Genomic DNA, 13,252 nt, shown 5'->3' on the forward strand with positions numbered 1-13,252 from the left:
TGCCGAAAATAATGAAAAAAGAAGCAGCAGAGTGCGTGGTAGAGTAGAGAGTTGTGAAAGAGTGGTTACATCCTTATTGTGCATGCAAAGGCCACTGTAGTTTCTTGGGGTGAGCAGAGGAGTCCTTTACTTGTTGCACTCCACAGTCTACCCAATCTGGACCTCTAAGTTGTCATTAAGGAGAATTTCATGCTGAGAGGATATGGAAGATGTGTATGCTGCGAAAGATGCTAATACATTGTATATTTATCATTCAAAATGCTATGAAGAGAAAATAAAAATGTTAAAAAAAGGGTATGGGGTTTTTTTTGGGATTAGGACTTAAAAATACATTTAAATATCCTATTTAAATATATATTTGATTAAATATGATACATCCTACAAACCCTTTCAAGCCACGTACTTCAAACAAACCTGAAGAGTATATAATCACCTGTCCTGACTGTGATATTTACACTGGAAAGAAACATGTGAGAACAATCATTTCTCAGCTTTGATTTATAGTAACTGAGAGGGCCATTGTGTGTGTGTGTGTGTGTATGTGTGGAGACTTTGTGCCAGTCGAGGAGATCAGAGCGACTTGGCCAGATGGCTTTAATGTCACCAGCCTCTGAAAGCCGATGCAATGTGAAGATCTGGAACAAAAGCAAACACGCACACACACTCACAGGAGCTGGGAGCTCAGTGCAGGACACACTGCATGGCACTGACTGCTACTCGCTCGATGAGAAACATATTGGAACCTAGATTCATCTCCTGCAAAGCCCCCCCTCTCTCATTATGTGGCTTTTTTGTGCTGAGAATGAAAAAAAACATTCTTTTGTGTGAGTTTAAACTCAAAGCAGGGCCAAGAGGAAAGAGAGACTGTATGTGTGTGTGTGTGTGTGTGTATGTGTGTGAGAGAAAGAGAGATGCACAAAGCACCCAAACATTAAGGAAAAAAAAAAATTGTTTCTTACCGTCTTTGTTACTGGTGACAGGAATGTTATGCACGGTTCGGAGTTTGAAACAGGAACTGGTCAGGACCTGAAGCTCGAACGAACTTAGTACACACACTTGGAGATCTGAAAGACACACAGCCAAAGTCGAACTGTCACGTTTCTGTGGCACAACGGTGTAAAAAGTGGGTTTTCTTAGTACAATTCAAGGCCCCAGTGTTACCTTTTTTCTGGAGTTTCTGGATGCTTTCCTTCCACTCTGCCCTCTCATAGTCAGAGGAGAGGAGAAACAGGTAGCTCTGGATACACAAAAACACACAACTGTTAGATAAAAGTGAACCCACAGAAAACACCGACCTATGATCTTCTGCTGGCACAAATACATATGGAGCATTTCCGCAAAGTTAATGAATGCAATAAAGATGCGGGTGAAATTGAAGTGATAATTCCAAAGAAATAATTGCACATAATATACAGATTCATACAATATAACACAGGCTTAACGTGGAAATGTATGTATAAAATAAAAACACTGAAAAGGGTAAGAAATTCACACACTATCCCAAGTTTGTCTATATCTATGTTTCCTCTGTGGCATTAAACAGTGCATGTCTCCCCCTAGTGGTCAAATGTCAGTGCTTCAGTTACCTTCCCATGTCTGTTGTGGATGCGGAATGGGATGGTGGGCGAGTGAGTGAGCAGCCACGACTCCTGCTCATTCATCTTTTTCCTGAGACGCTCCACACGGCTCTGACCCTTGGGTGCTTTCTGCACATGAAGAAAACAGACATAGACAATTGAATATCATGTAGTAAATAATAATATGACACCAATTTATAAATGTGTTGGAAATAAACATTTATGTCCATGCTTAATGTTATTTACTAATATAAATCTGTGCATCTATGTGCATACAACATTGTTACTATCGTAATGTTTGTGCCAGCAGTCATATCATTTTCTAAATGACTTTAAATAGCATGAAATACAAGATTAGAATCTGCATTATATACATTACAGTCTGTATTATAATTTGTGGAAGGGTGAAGCCTCTTTTAGTTTCAATGTGATATTTTCTTGTTCTTGTGTGTCCCTGCTACATTTTCTCAGATTGTTTGTATAGACTGTTTTCTTTTTCTTACTCCTTCCTCAAACAAAAAACTTAGAAGGATCGATTTAAACAAAATGGCTAAAATGTCAGATAAAGTGATTTAACAAAATCATCCGTCATTCCTGCTGTTCAGTCCAGTTCTTATCATGATGAAAATCCTGCCTAATTTCCAGGAAAGGCTGTTGATAAGCCTCTGAAGCTGCAGGCTGTGTCTCCAGTCTTTATTATATAATGCACAGAGCATAGTTCAGTGTAAATACTGAAGGAAAAAAACAAATACACACATCCTCTAAACCCTCAGCAGGAAGCCATGAGTCAGTGCCTGGATACAATCAACTGAATCTCTCACTGCTCTCACCTCCTCTGACTCTAAATACCAGCTACGGTCACTCACTGTGTCCCGAGTGGGCGAGAGGGGAATAACAGGAACTCTCTGCTACTGAAGGCTTGGCTGCGTCTTACTCGGGGGAGGAGCAGGAATGACGTGTGGCAAACATTAAGAAGTTTTGTGGGTTTTTTTCATAACGCACGTCAACAGAACATATGATTCAGCACCGATGGGAACCAAAAAGATGGCAAATACACAACAGTGACCTCCATAGTTTGAGATTGAAATGTTCTGCCTTTAGAAGCTAAATTAGAGAAGCACAATGAATTTTTTCAGATTGAAACGTTGCAATTAACCAATCGCAAAGGTTGTGATTTATCTGCAAATTGAGCCATAAGTGAATGACATACCTGTTTCAGTGTCAGAGACCGTTTACAGCAAGGCTCTATTGAAAATTACTTTATTTATTTAACCAGTTATAATGATATAGTGATAATAGTTCTGTTTCTGAACCAACTGTTCTATGTTCTAAACTAATTTAAAAAATACAATGCACATGTCGAGCAATTTAAGTCTTGTAGGGCTGAAACAATCGATTACTATATTAATCGTCAACTATTTCGATAATCGATTCATCAGTTTGAGTGTTTTTTCATGGATTAAAACAAGTTTTCAGATTTTTCAGCTTCTTAAATGTGAATTTTTTTTGGTTTCTTTGCTCCACATGACAAAGAAATCATTAAAATTGAATATTTATTGGATATTTGAGAACATCATCATTTCAAGGTCTGAGAAACACTGAGCAACAGTTTTCAATATTTTATTATAGATTATTATAAATCAAAAGAGTCATTAGTTGCAGCCCTAATGTCTTGAAGTTCTCTTTGCATTAGAATAAGGGAGTTCTCCAAGTAGCGATCCATCACGTTATAAACCAATTACAAAAAACATCTGTATAAACTGAAGTGAAGCTAAATCGAAATGAGATATTTTTCCAAAACCACAAAGCCTAAACTTTCTAAGACAAAACAAAGGTGTGGGTGTCAACAACTAAAAGGACTACAGTGGTTCCAGTAAGGAATCGCTGACACGGAGGAGACTTCCATAAAAGTCTGAGTGTGTGGACACACAGACCAAAACTTCCCGCATGAGTCACTTCTACGTTTATGTTTCTAAATCCAGTAAAACATGATGATTAACTCATGGAAGTGGAATTTCTTAGGTGTTTATTTTGTATGAGGGATGTTCCTTTTTTTGTATAAATACTCCAACATGGAATACAGTAATGGCTCTATAATTCCTTTAGCCCCCAGACTGTAAATCTTAAAGAGACCATCACACATGGGCTTTGGTAACATGGCTCAAAATGTTGTCATGAGAAAATAACAAATGTACAAATGTCCATATAGAAAATCACCAATTTGACATTTATTTTAGTTCATCATAGTTACAGTAACTCGTTCAGTCTTTGTGTTTTAGTCTAGTTTGTAGAAAACCTTATCAAATAAATACCTGTTGCATTATCACTGATTTAAAGTGGTTTATTGTGTTGTTCCTGGATTAAACCTGTACTTTCTGACTTCACACATTCACAGCAAAAGGGGACAACATCAGACTTGACCCTAAATGGACGGATTTTACCTTCTCTTTCTGTATCTCGTTCTTTAAGGCCGAGATCTTGATCTTCATCTCCTCGAGCTCGTGCTCAGGAAGGACCTGGATGCTGGGGCACGAGTCAGAGTCGTCCAGAGTCTGGAAAGTCAAGTCGGCCAGAGGGATGTACCACTTGCACTCGTACTGCTGGTGACGGCTGCGGGATGCACACATGTGTTAATATAGAGCAAAAAATATTTGAAAGTAAATAAGGCAAAGAATTAGAATGGATCAACAGAAAGTTAGTTGTGCTTAATTTGTTGTGAAACCGATAAAACAATAATGACATTGCATTGTTTGTATTCCCGGTTACCACCAGCAGGTGTGGAATGTATCTTAGTACTTTTACTTACATACTGGAAAAATTAGCATTACTATTTTATTATACTTATACTTAATTTTACGACATTTCCTAGGGGAATACTGATAGTGTACTTCTAACAAATACTAATCCCACTAACTCATGATGGTTTCACAGAGAAAAGGTGACAAATAAGATGCAAAAGTACACAACAAATGTATCAATAGTCTGGACTTCCTGATGAATTGGTCTGCTCATTTACATAGAGGAAAGAGACAGACCTTTCACCCAAATCATCAATACTTCATATTTCTCTCTTTTTAAAACAATTGTTTTACAGAACACTCATTCAATTTGTAAGTATAGTAGTACAGGGATAATGATGGGATTCAATGGCATGGAAACACCACAGTGACTTAACCCAGTGTGCTTTTACTGTGTCATGGTTGTGTTGCCTGTAACCATAGACCATAATAGTGGGATTACAGGACTGGTTGTTACTGCAACGCTATGTGTTCCTCCCTAAGAGAAGAGGACTACAAATCACACAGACAAATGTTAATTGTCAGCTAAAATAAAATCCAATTAGGCAAAACAAAACACCCATCCTGTTAATGTGACAGCTTTCATAGTAATTCATCATAATTATGTTCCTTTCACCAAATACTGTATTACTCCACTCTTTAAAACACCAAAGCCTAAAGGTTTTTTCTTTCTCTCCGTTTTAGAGACATAAACGGAAAGATTTTTTATTCCTTTGTTATTCCTTCTGTCTGTTTTACTCAAAAAAGAGCGGATGCATAAATTGAGTGACATATGGGGAGAAAAATGTGGCCTTAATGGTAAAGACACACTTTTCCATACTTTGGATGGAAAGGAAAGAAAAAAAAAAAGGTGTCAAGTGTCCTCACCCCACAGCCGTTTTCTTCATCTTGGCACAGAGCAGCAAGTCGGTGAAGAGGAAGACGTGCCGCAACTTCCTGGAACTTTCCGACACCTCCACCAAGAAACCATCCTTCACCAGCTGGCGAGCCTGGGAAAAAACACCTGGGTTGACTTTTTTTGTCGCTCAGCTAACGCCGGTTAAAAACAGAACCGAATGTTGGCAACAAATTAAGGACATGAGTGTGAAAAAAAAAGGTCTTTTTCAGCTTGATCAAGGTCGAGCAGAAGGGGAAGAGTGTTTGTTAGCTCAGGAATTCATATTTTATCTTTATGGCATCAGGTTTGCTTATGTAATTTTACATCTAACCCATCTATATTACAGCCTTTTAGTGTTTCTTTAAACATCAGTGGTCATTCCAAAAGGGAAATATACTCACTCTTGCCCATCAAGAGGACACTCAAAATGTCCAGAAAGATAGATTCAGTTTAGTACTACAGTATGTTGTTTATATTGTCCTTCAAACTCTCTGGTTCCTTTATTATTTACACAGTATTTGAATTTGTAAACGTAAGGACCTGTCATCACATGATGATTAGCTGTATAGTAAATAACCACATCGCCTCAGACACCAACAAATTAGGGGGGAACAGGATTTAAGAAGGTCACCACAATCAGTGTCAGCTGTGCTGCTTTAACAAAAGTTACAAAGCATGATCTTCAAGGTCCAGAGACAAAGACAAGGTGGTATTTAATGGTCAGACTGCAGATGGTAGCAAACAGGTCAGGGAGATATGGCGGCCTTCGCATACCAGAGTGGATATCTTTCTTTATCGTTGTCACAGTACACTTGTGCTTCAAAACATGAAACACACACTCTGGCTGGTTTGTCCATTAAGGCTGCTGTAGAAAGATCGCAGCCTCCAAAAGAGCTTATTCTAATATTTGAATGCAATTACACACTTATACAAACATATGTTTGGGTAGTATGCTTAGTATTTTCACACATTGGCCACTGGCTTGAGGGAAGAGAAATCCCTTCAAGAAGCAAAACCTTCCCACTTCTCCCTTTATGGGTCGCCACCACGGATCATATGTCTCCATCTTGTCCTGTCCCTTGTGTCCTCTTTTGTTACACCAACTGTCTTCATGTCCTCCTTAACAACATCTATGAACCGTCTCTGTGGTTTTCCTTTTTACATCCTGCCCAGCAGCTCCATCTTCAACATCCTTTGTCCAATAAAATCACTATCCCTCCTCGGCACATGACCAAACCACCTCAACCTTTGACTTTTGCTGCTACTCTCCAGCCACCCCCACCCTGCTTGCACTCTCATCTTCACTTCTCTTGTGCACTGTCCATTACCTTTGGACATGGGTATTTAAACTCTCTATTTCCACTTTCATTGCCTATACTTGCATCTTCACTAAACCACCTTTCTCACCATCATTCACACACAGAGAGTCTGTCTTGCTCCTACTAACCTTCATTCCTCTTCTCTCTAGTGCGGACCTCCACCTCTGCAGGCTCTCTTCCACCGGCCCCCTACTCTCACTACAGATTAGAATATAATCTGCAAACAACACAGTCCCCAGAGACTCCTGCCTGACCTCAACGGTCAACCTGTCCATCACCATCAGAGTGACGTAATCCCACCTTCACCTTGAACCAATCCGTCACCCCAACCTCACCTCAAAAAGCTAAATATGTTTGAATGAATAAAATAAAGCTCAGAGAAAGTGAGCACACAGAATTGATAATTTTGTCCTCATCTAGAGTAGCTCTCTGCTCATCAATTATCTAGATTTTACTGTAACAGCAGAAAAAAGGTGCATATCGGGAAAATAGTAAATAAGTAAAGCATTCTATGAATATTATAATCATGAGGTATTGGGGCCCTCTCTAGTTAATAAAAGGTCATTTATAAACCCTAACCCATAATCTCAATTATGATTCCAGAGGAAGAGATTCAGGACTGTGCATTGTAATCACACACAATGGTCACACACAGACTCTCACCTCTCCCTTGGGTGTGGTGACAGCTGTCCTACGAGGGTCAATCTCCTCATTGATGGAGGAGAGAAAGTTCTGAGATATCCTCAGAGCGTCCTGCAGGAGGGGGAAGTCTGGGTGGTCCTTGGGCGTGTGTTTTAGTAAGTCCTGAAAACATAGGTAACATGGACACTTCATAAAACCTTCACAAACACAAAAGGACATCGAGAGCAAAGAAACAATTGTGGGTCAGACTGGTGTTTATCAACAGCGACTAAACAGGTGTAGATTTTGAATGTAATCAGTGACATATTAGAAATAATCAGCGACAGGTACATTTGAGAGGATGCATATGGATTTCTAATTTTTTTTAAATTAATCTGAACTTTCCTTGAAATTATTGCATGAACTTTATTTTGTCCGTGCTCCAAGTGCCTCATCCGTTTTATACCACATCTCCACATCTAGCCGTCTGTTTATCCATCTATCTTTTCATTTATTTACCTATACTTAGAGCCTCCTAGTTGGCGTGAATGAGTTTTGTAGAAAAACAAACACACACACACTGGTCTCTGATGCAAATGTTGCGTTGTCAGCTGTATGCAAACATATTTTGCAAATGTATTTTTATTGCACATGATCAAACACAGTGGCCATTCGATGTGCTTTAAAGAAATACAAAAATAATGATTTTAGTTCAATTAATCTAAATTTAAAGAGAGGAAGCACATACATGGTTTTTTTTTTAGATTTATCAAAACAGCTTTTTTTAGGCAGATGTCATTAAGTACTTTTTTGTAAGTTCAGTTTCATAAAAGTTCTGTGATTTTGGCAAAAAACATGATTTGAAATGGTCGTCAAATGTGTCTAAAATCAGTTTAAAAGTGTATTCCCTCATGTCTGTATTTATATAGAATAAGAACATTGCCTAAAATGCTGTAAATGTGTTAATATTTGGTGACGGGATAAGGCGGTCTTTAAATTGAGTTGCGTGTAATAAGAATGGCATAGGTACATAAAAGTTTATACTCCTGCCTCCTCCTTTGCAAACATGAGATGAGATGTAAATGTGTTGTCATTGTAAATGTTGCATGTGTTTGAAATAAAGAAAATAAACTATCCATCTATATCTATGAAAATACTGATGATTAGATGCAGCATCTGTATGAGTGTATATGGGTGTTAAGGGTAGTTTAAGGGTCGCTTCATCAAAGTCCACACAAAGAGAGCCTCTATTTACTTCTATAGTATAGATTTGTATTAATGAACGTAAAAGTGTCATACTCACATGAAGGACCAGGGTGCTTCTGGTGACGCGGTCAATTGGCTTGTAAAGAAGAGCTGTGGGGAGAGAAGAAGTGCAGGGATGTGATTCAGTGTTGCACACGTACACACACACACACACACACACACACACCAACACACACGGTTCCACTGCATGTACAAGAACAACCACTCACACTCAACCCACACTCCGCTAAACACGGCAATTACAGTCTGACTGATGATTATTCTTAGGTTGACATTCAGCTTAATGACAGCAAGCTTCCGCACTGCTGAGTTGTCCTTTAGTGAGACATGGAGTTGGCACCCAAACATCTACTAACCTATGATGTTACAGTTTTCATGCGGGGATGAACAGAGAATCAGTGCATTTTAGGGTAATTGCTATTCCCAAGCTGGACCTACATAGTATAATATCGTATTTTTTGTCCTTTGTCAATTTTAACTTTCACACACAGGCCAGCTGCTAAATATCCCATGTCCATTTCCACGGTTCTTCCGCTGCACATTTAGTCTGATGGGTAAACTATGGCTTATCTGCATGTATTTGTAAAGAAAATTTGAAAAAAAGATGTGATAAGACAGACCCATGCTCACACAGGCATGCCATCGTTCCTATCTCAAATCACAGTTTAAGTCTGCACCAACACATTTGGCTCACGTCCCTTGAGGCAGCTTTACTGCTGAAGTCGTGTGAACAGCAGCAGGTCTGACATACATGACAGCTTTAGGTGAGCAACTGAAAATGGAGGAAATAAAATGACAAGGAGGGAATATATATATATATATATGGCGGGCAAGAAGACAGACAGAACCCCAAGGGAGATATAAATAAGAAGTGAACATGAATAAATGTAAAAGATGACATTACAATATGAAGGATTTTTCTTTGTCAGAGAGGATCCCAGTGGTTTTCTAATGAAATGCCAAAAACGTCTCAAAATAATGAAGACAAAAATAATAACGCCACTCGTGAAGCAAGGCAGATATGCTATAAAAGGAGGAGTGTGCTGATGACGTTCCTCTCAGTGAACAAGCTCATTTCTATTCCTTTTAGTGAAAATAGCAGATTGTCAGTGACTTTGAAAGTGAATTGAGAGGAACAAAAGTTGCCCCCGCCAATCAGAGCTCTGCTCTTTCTATCAGAGAGGTAGAAACACAACTAATCTTATATATTATTTTTTTCCATTTCTCTCTTTTCTCCTTTTCTCAGTGTCTGAGAAACCTGAAACTATATTCTTTCTTTTTCCATTCATCCATTGTCTACTCCTTTATCCTCCACATGAGGGTCGTGGGGATGCTGGTGCCAATCCCAGCTGGACCAACGCCATGTGTTTGGAGTGTAGGAGGAAACTGGAGAACTCAGAGAAAACCCATGCACACACATGGAGAACATGCAAACTCCACACAGAAAGGCCCAGACCAGGACATGAGCCGGCAACAATGCTAACCACATATGTGTGCAATAATCAGAATATTATATGAATATAGTTTATGGCCAACAACAAAACCTTGATCGAGGGTCAATGAGGCAGACGGAGAGAACGAGAGAATAAGAGAGCATGAGACAAAGACAAGAGAATTATTGGAAGTCGATGACCCATCACAGGGAGGTGACTTTAATTGGCCCCGTTCTCAAGGTCGCCTTGGCGACTTGGCTAACATACTGATAATTTGTCTTGGCTAACACGGGAGGGCAAAGTCTATGAACAAGCACAACACAAAGACACTGCTTCAGGTCTACATTTGGGCCAGCTTGTTTAGTTTTTGCAAGACATTCATCTCCTACTGCTGGACATGGAGGCATGAACTGTGAAGGTGGACAGGGAAGACGGACTGGAACTAATAGTAAATGGAAAATAAAGGCAACAGAATGACAAGAGTCCAACTTACAAGATACAAGATATGCAAGATACTTCTTTGATTTAGTTGGTAGGGATAATCCCATATGATAAAAATGTATCAGGCCGAAATCGTTATTGGTAAATACTCAAGGTTGTGATATCGGTGTCAGAAAAAAGTGGTACAGAGCCATCCCTATATGCAGCTTATTTGTATCCTTAAATGAGGAGAAAACAGCATTACTTTAAAGCAAAACTTTAAACAACTAGCAACCAACTCTAAAATACTAATGGTTTGATACCACATATTTGTGTCCAATACGAGTAACCAACCAGGTTGAAAAAAGGATCTTTGCAAGTCAGCTGAGATCGGCACAGCACCCCCTGCGACCCTCACGTGGAGGATAAAGTGGTAGAAGATTGATGGATGGATGGATGGACGATATAAATTTCACAACACTAGATATCTACTAATACCATTATCTGCTGTGCTGATGCGTTTACCACCGAGCATAACCGGCCATTTCTAAAAACACAATGTTCCAACAGCGTGACGGATATTTGCAGCCTTCACTTGTGTCCTTGTCACATGACAGTTGTAGAGGACACCTCTCTTCACAGCATGTTGCCTGCATTAAATGAAGCATTTATGTCAGATATATTTATTTAAAATTAAATGCAAAAAGCAGTAGAATAGTAGAATGAGTACAAAAATAGAAAGGCAGAATGCCTTATTAAAGAAAAATGGAGGGAAGAGAGAGACAAGGTTTAAAGTTTCAGAGGTGAGGTGGAGAAACCCCTTGGCTGCGTCGCCGGGTAATTAAGAAAGTGCAATACAAACAGTAATCAAACCAATTGCTCCAGATGCCGACAAACACTGATTGTTGAGGGACTATGAAGCCGCTCTCATGCTGCTTCACTTCCATGGTAACCTAAGATATTGCAAACACATCATTTGTCCATAGGAAAATACAGTGAAGTCTCAGGAGGAAAGGATTTGGAAAGAATGAGCTTAAACCAGCAGGATGTTTTTGAATCCTCCTCATTTACGATGCAAAAGTGAACAGACTCTTCACAGGTACATGCTGACAAATGACACACACACAGTAGGAGTATTTGAACCAGACTATCTCTGCTTCACCCCCTGCTTTTCTGGAGCACATCATCTACCACCTGCTTTAATTCCTCATAACAGCTTACATACTGAAGATGCCAGAAGAACACAGTAGTTTCACAAACTCCCTGTTTTACTTACACACACACACATACTTACACAGACACACATACTTACACACACACACACACACACACACACACACTAAACCTAGGTTGCTTATAAACAAACACACATACATTCTGTATGGTAAAAATCATGAGTCAGTCAGTCAGTCTTTCCAGCATCATCACTCATCAAAAAACACAGAAGCTCTGATATCTGACATTCAAACGTCAGAGATAATCAGCAAGTAGACAACACAGCTACACAGACAACACGAACAGAATCACTAATCAATGCCTAACAGCATATTAATAACTGCCTGGAACATAACTGCAAAGCCATTACACTAACAACCTCCAATCCAACAACAGACAAGTTGTGCGAAATCAAAAGGGAGACGCGTCATGCAGCCGTTACCGTATGTGCAGTTACAACACAGTCGGAGGACCAGGAGCACCTCCATATCCCCCCTTTTCTCCTCTCCTCACTCTGTCCTCCTGCTCACTGCCTCCTTCCTCAGGCAGAGATATGGACGGAGAGAGGGAGAGAGAGAGAGAGAGAGAGAGAGAGCGAAAGAGAGAAAGAGAGAGATAGAGTATGTGTGCTCTGTCACGCGCCAGTTTGCCTCCCAAAACCCGCCACTGCATACACAAGCAGAGGGGGCAGGACTCAAGTCTTAAAGCAACCAAGGCAGCAAAGACACAGAACTACACGATGTACACTCGCACTCTTCAGGAGACACACGTAAGTGGAAAAAACCCATGGTACACAAACACAAACACAAACACAAGACAACTTACCCTCCATTGAGATAGTTGTGGTGCAATCTTTGGAGTCTTTAGGACCTTTAACTTTGAGGTTCTGAAAGCAGAGAGGAATAATATATGTGATTAATCTCTTGTCTTACACGTACAATCCTCTGTACTTGCTTGGGGCTGAGGCTGGCATAACTAATGAAAAATGTAGAGAAACTGCGGCAGTGAAAGAGGGTGAATGATTAGCTGTTCAAATACCAATACACCTTTACAGCCTGACTACGAATTAACAGAAATGATTCAAGTTTAATTTCAGTATTTCAAGCTACAGCGCTCGACTTGAACAGAAACAATGCTACATTATGTGTTGCTGTGTCCTTCATCTGCAAATGGGCTCTGTCAAGCATAACTACCAGACATGACTGAGGGAGCGTTTCGCACGTGTACACCAGCAACGCAGGGGCAGGTGGGAACGGGAGGCATTTATCCTGTCAAACTGCTGAACAAGAGGCTTTTTTTTGAGCACTTCTTTATGTTTTCAGTCAGACTCCAGCCTGTTTGCTGTTGTCTCCCTTTATTAGCACAATGTTTCTGTCTGTTGTCTGTCTTGACATAAAACATAAATCACTTCCTGTGTGCAGGGTGGTAATGTCAGCAGGTGACAAGAGATCATAAACACCGCTACATTGAGAAAATCCTGCTTAATGAGCACTTGTGTGTTCAAGCTGTGAATTTATTTATATTTAAATCTTTGATCTAAAGTCTTAATAAATAAATGTCTTTTTCATGCCATTTCCTCTATATGTGTTAACAGTGTAAGTGGTGTTCCTCAAAATGTCCCTTAAAATGAGCTTCCTGTCTGAAAGAGGATGTTTTGAATCCCCTTTCTTCTCCATTTATACTCTTACACTCCCATGTGCATTTTTCATTTTTCTCCATCGCCGCC

General features: G+C 39.7%; 1 protein-coding gene across 3 annotated transcripts in view; it reads right to left on the reverse strand.

Annotated features, from left to right (window-relative positions):
* abr (ABR activator of RhoGEF and GTPase) overlaps positions 1-13,252 on the reverse strand; it is a 123,511-nt gene that overhangs the window by 48,448 nt on the left and 61,811 nt on the right. For all 3 annotated transcript variants that reach the window (XM_044042852.1, XM_044042853.1, XM_044042854.1), the window contains 8 exons: positions 12,352-12,412; positions 8,496-8,548; positions 7,235-7,375; positions 5,243-5,364; positions 4,019-4,187; positions 1,587-1,706; positions 1,162-1,237; positions 960-1,064 (listed from right to left, as the gene is read on the reverse strand). In XM_044042852.1, the coding sequence (XP_043898787.1) occupies positions 960-1,064; positions 1,162-1,237; positions 1,587-1,706; positions 4,019-4,187; positions 5,243-5,364; positions 7,235-7,375; positions 8,496-8,548; positions 12,352-12,412 (847 nt within the window). The remainder of the gene's footprint in view (positions 1-959; positions 1,065-1,161; positions 1,238-1,586; positions 1,707-4,018; positions 4,188-5,242; positions 5,365-7,234; positions 7,376-8,495; positions 8,549-12,351; positions 12,413-13,252) is intronic.

Source organism: Solea senegalensis, linkage group LG13 (assembly GCF_019176455.1).
Source record: "Solea senegalensis isolate Sse05_10M linkage group LG13, IFAPA_SoseM_1, whole genome shotgun sequence".
NCBI lineage: Eukaryota > Metazoa > Chordata > Actinopteri > Pleuronectiformes > Soleidae > Solea > Solea senegalensis.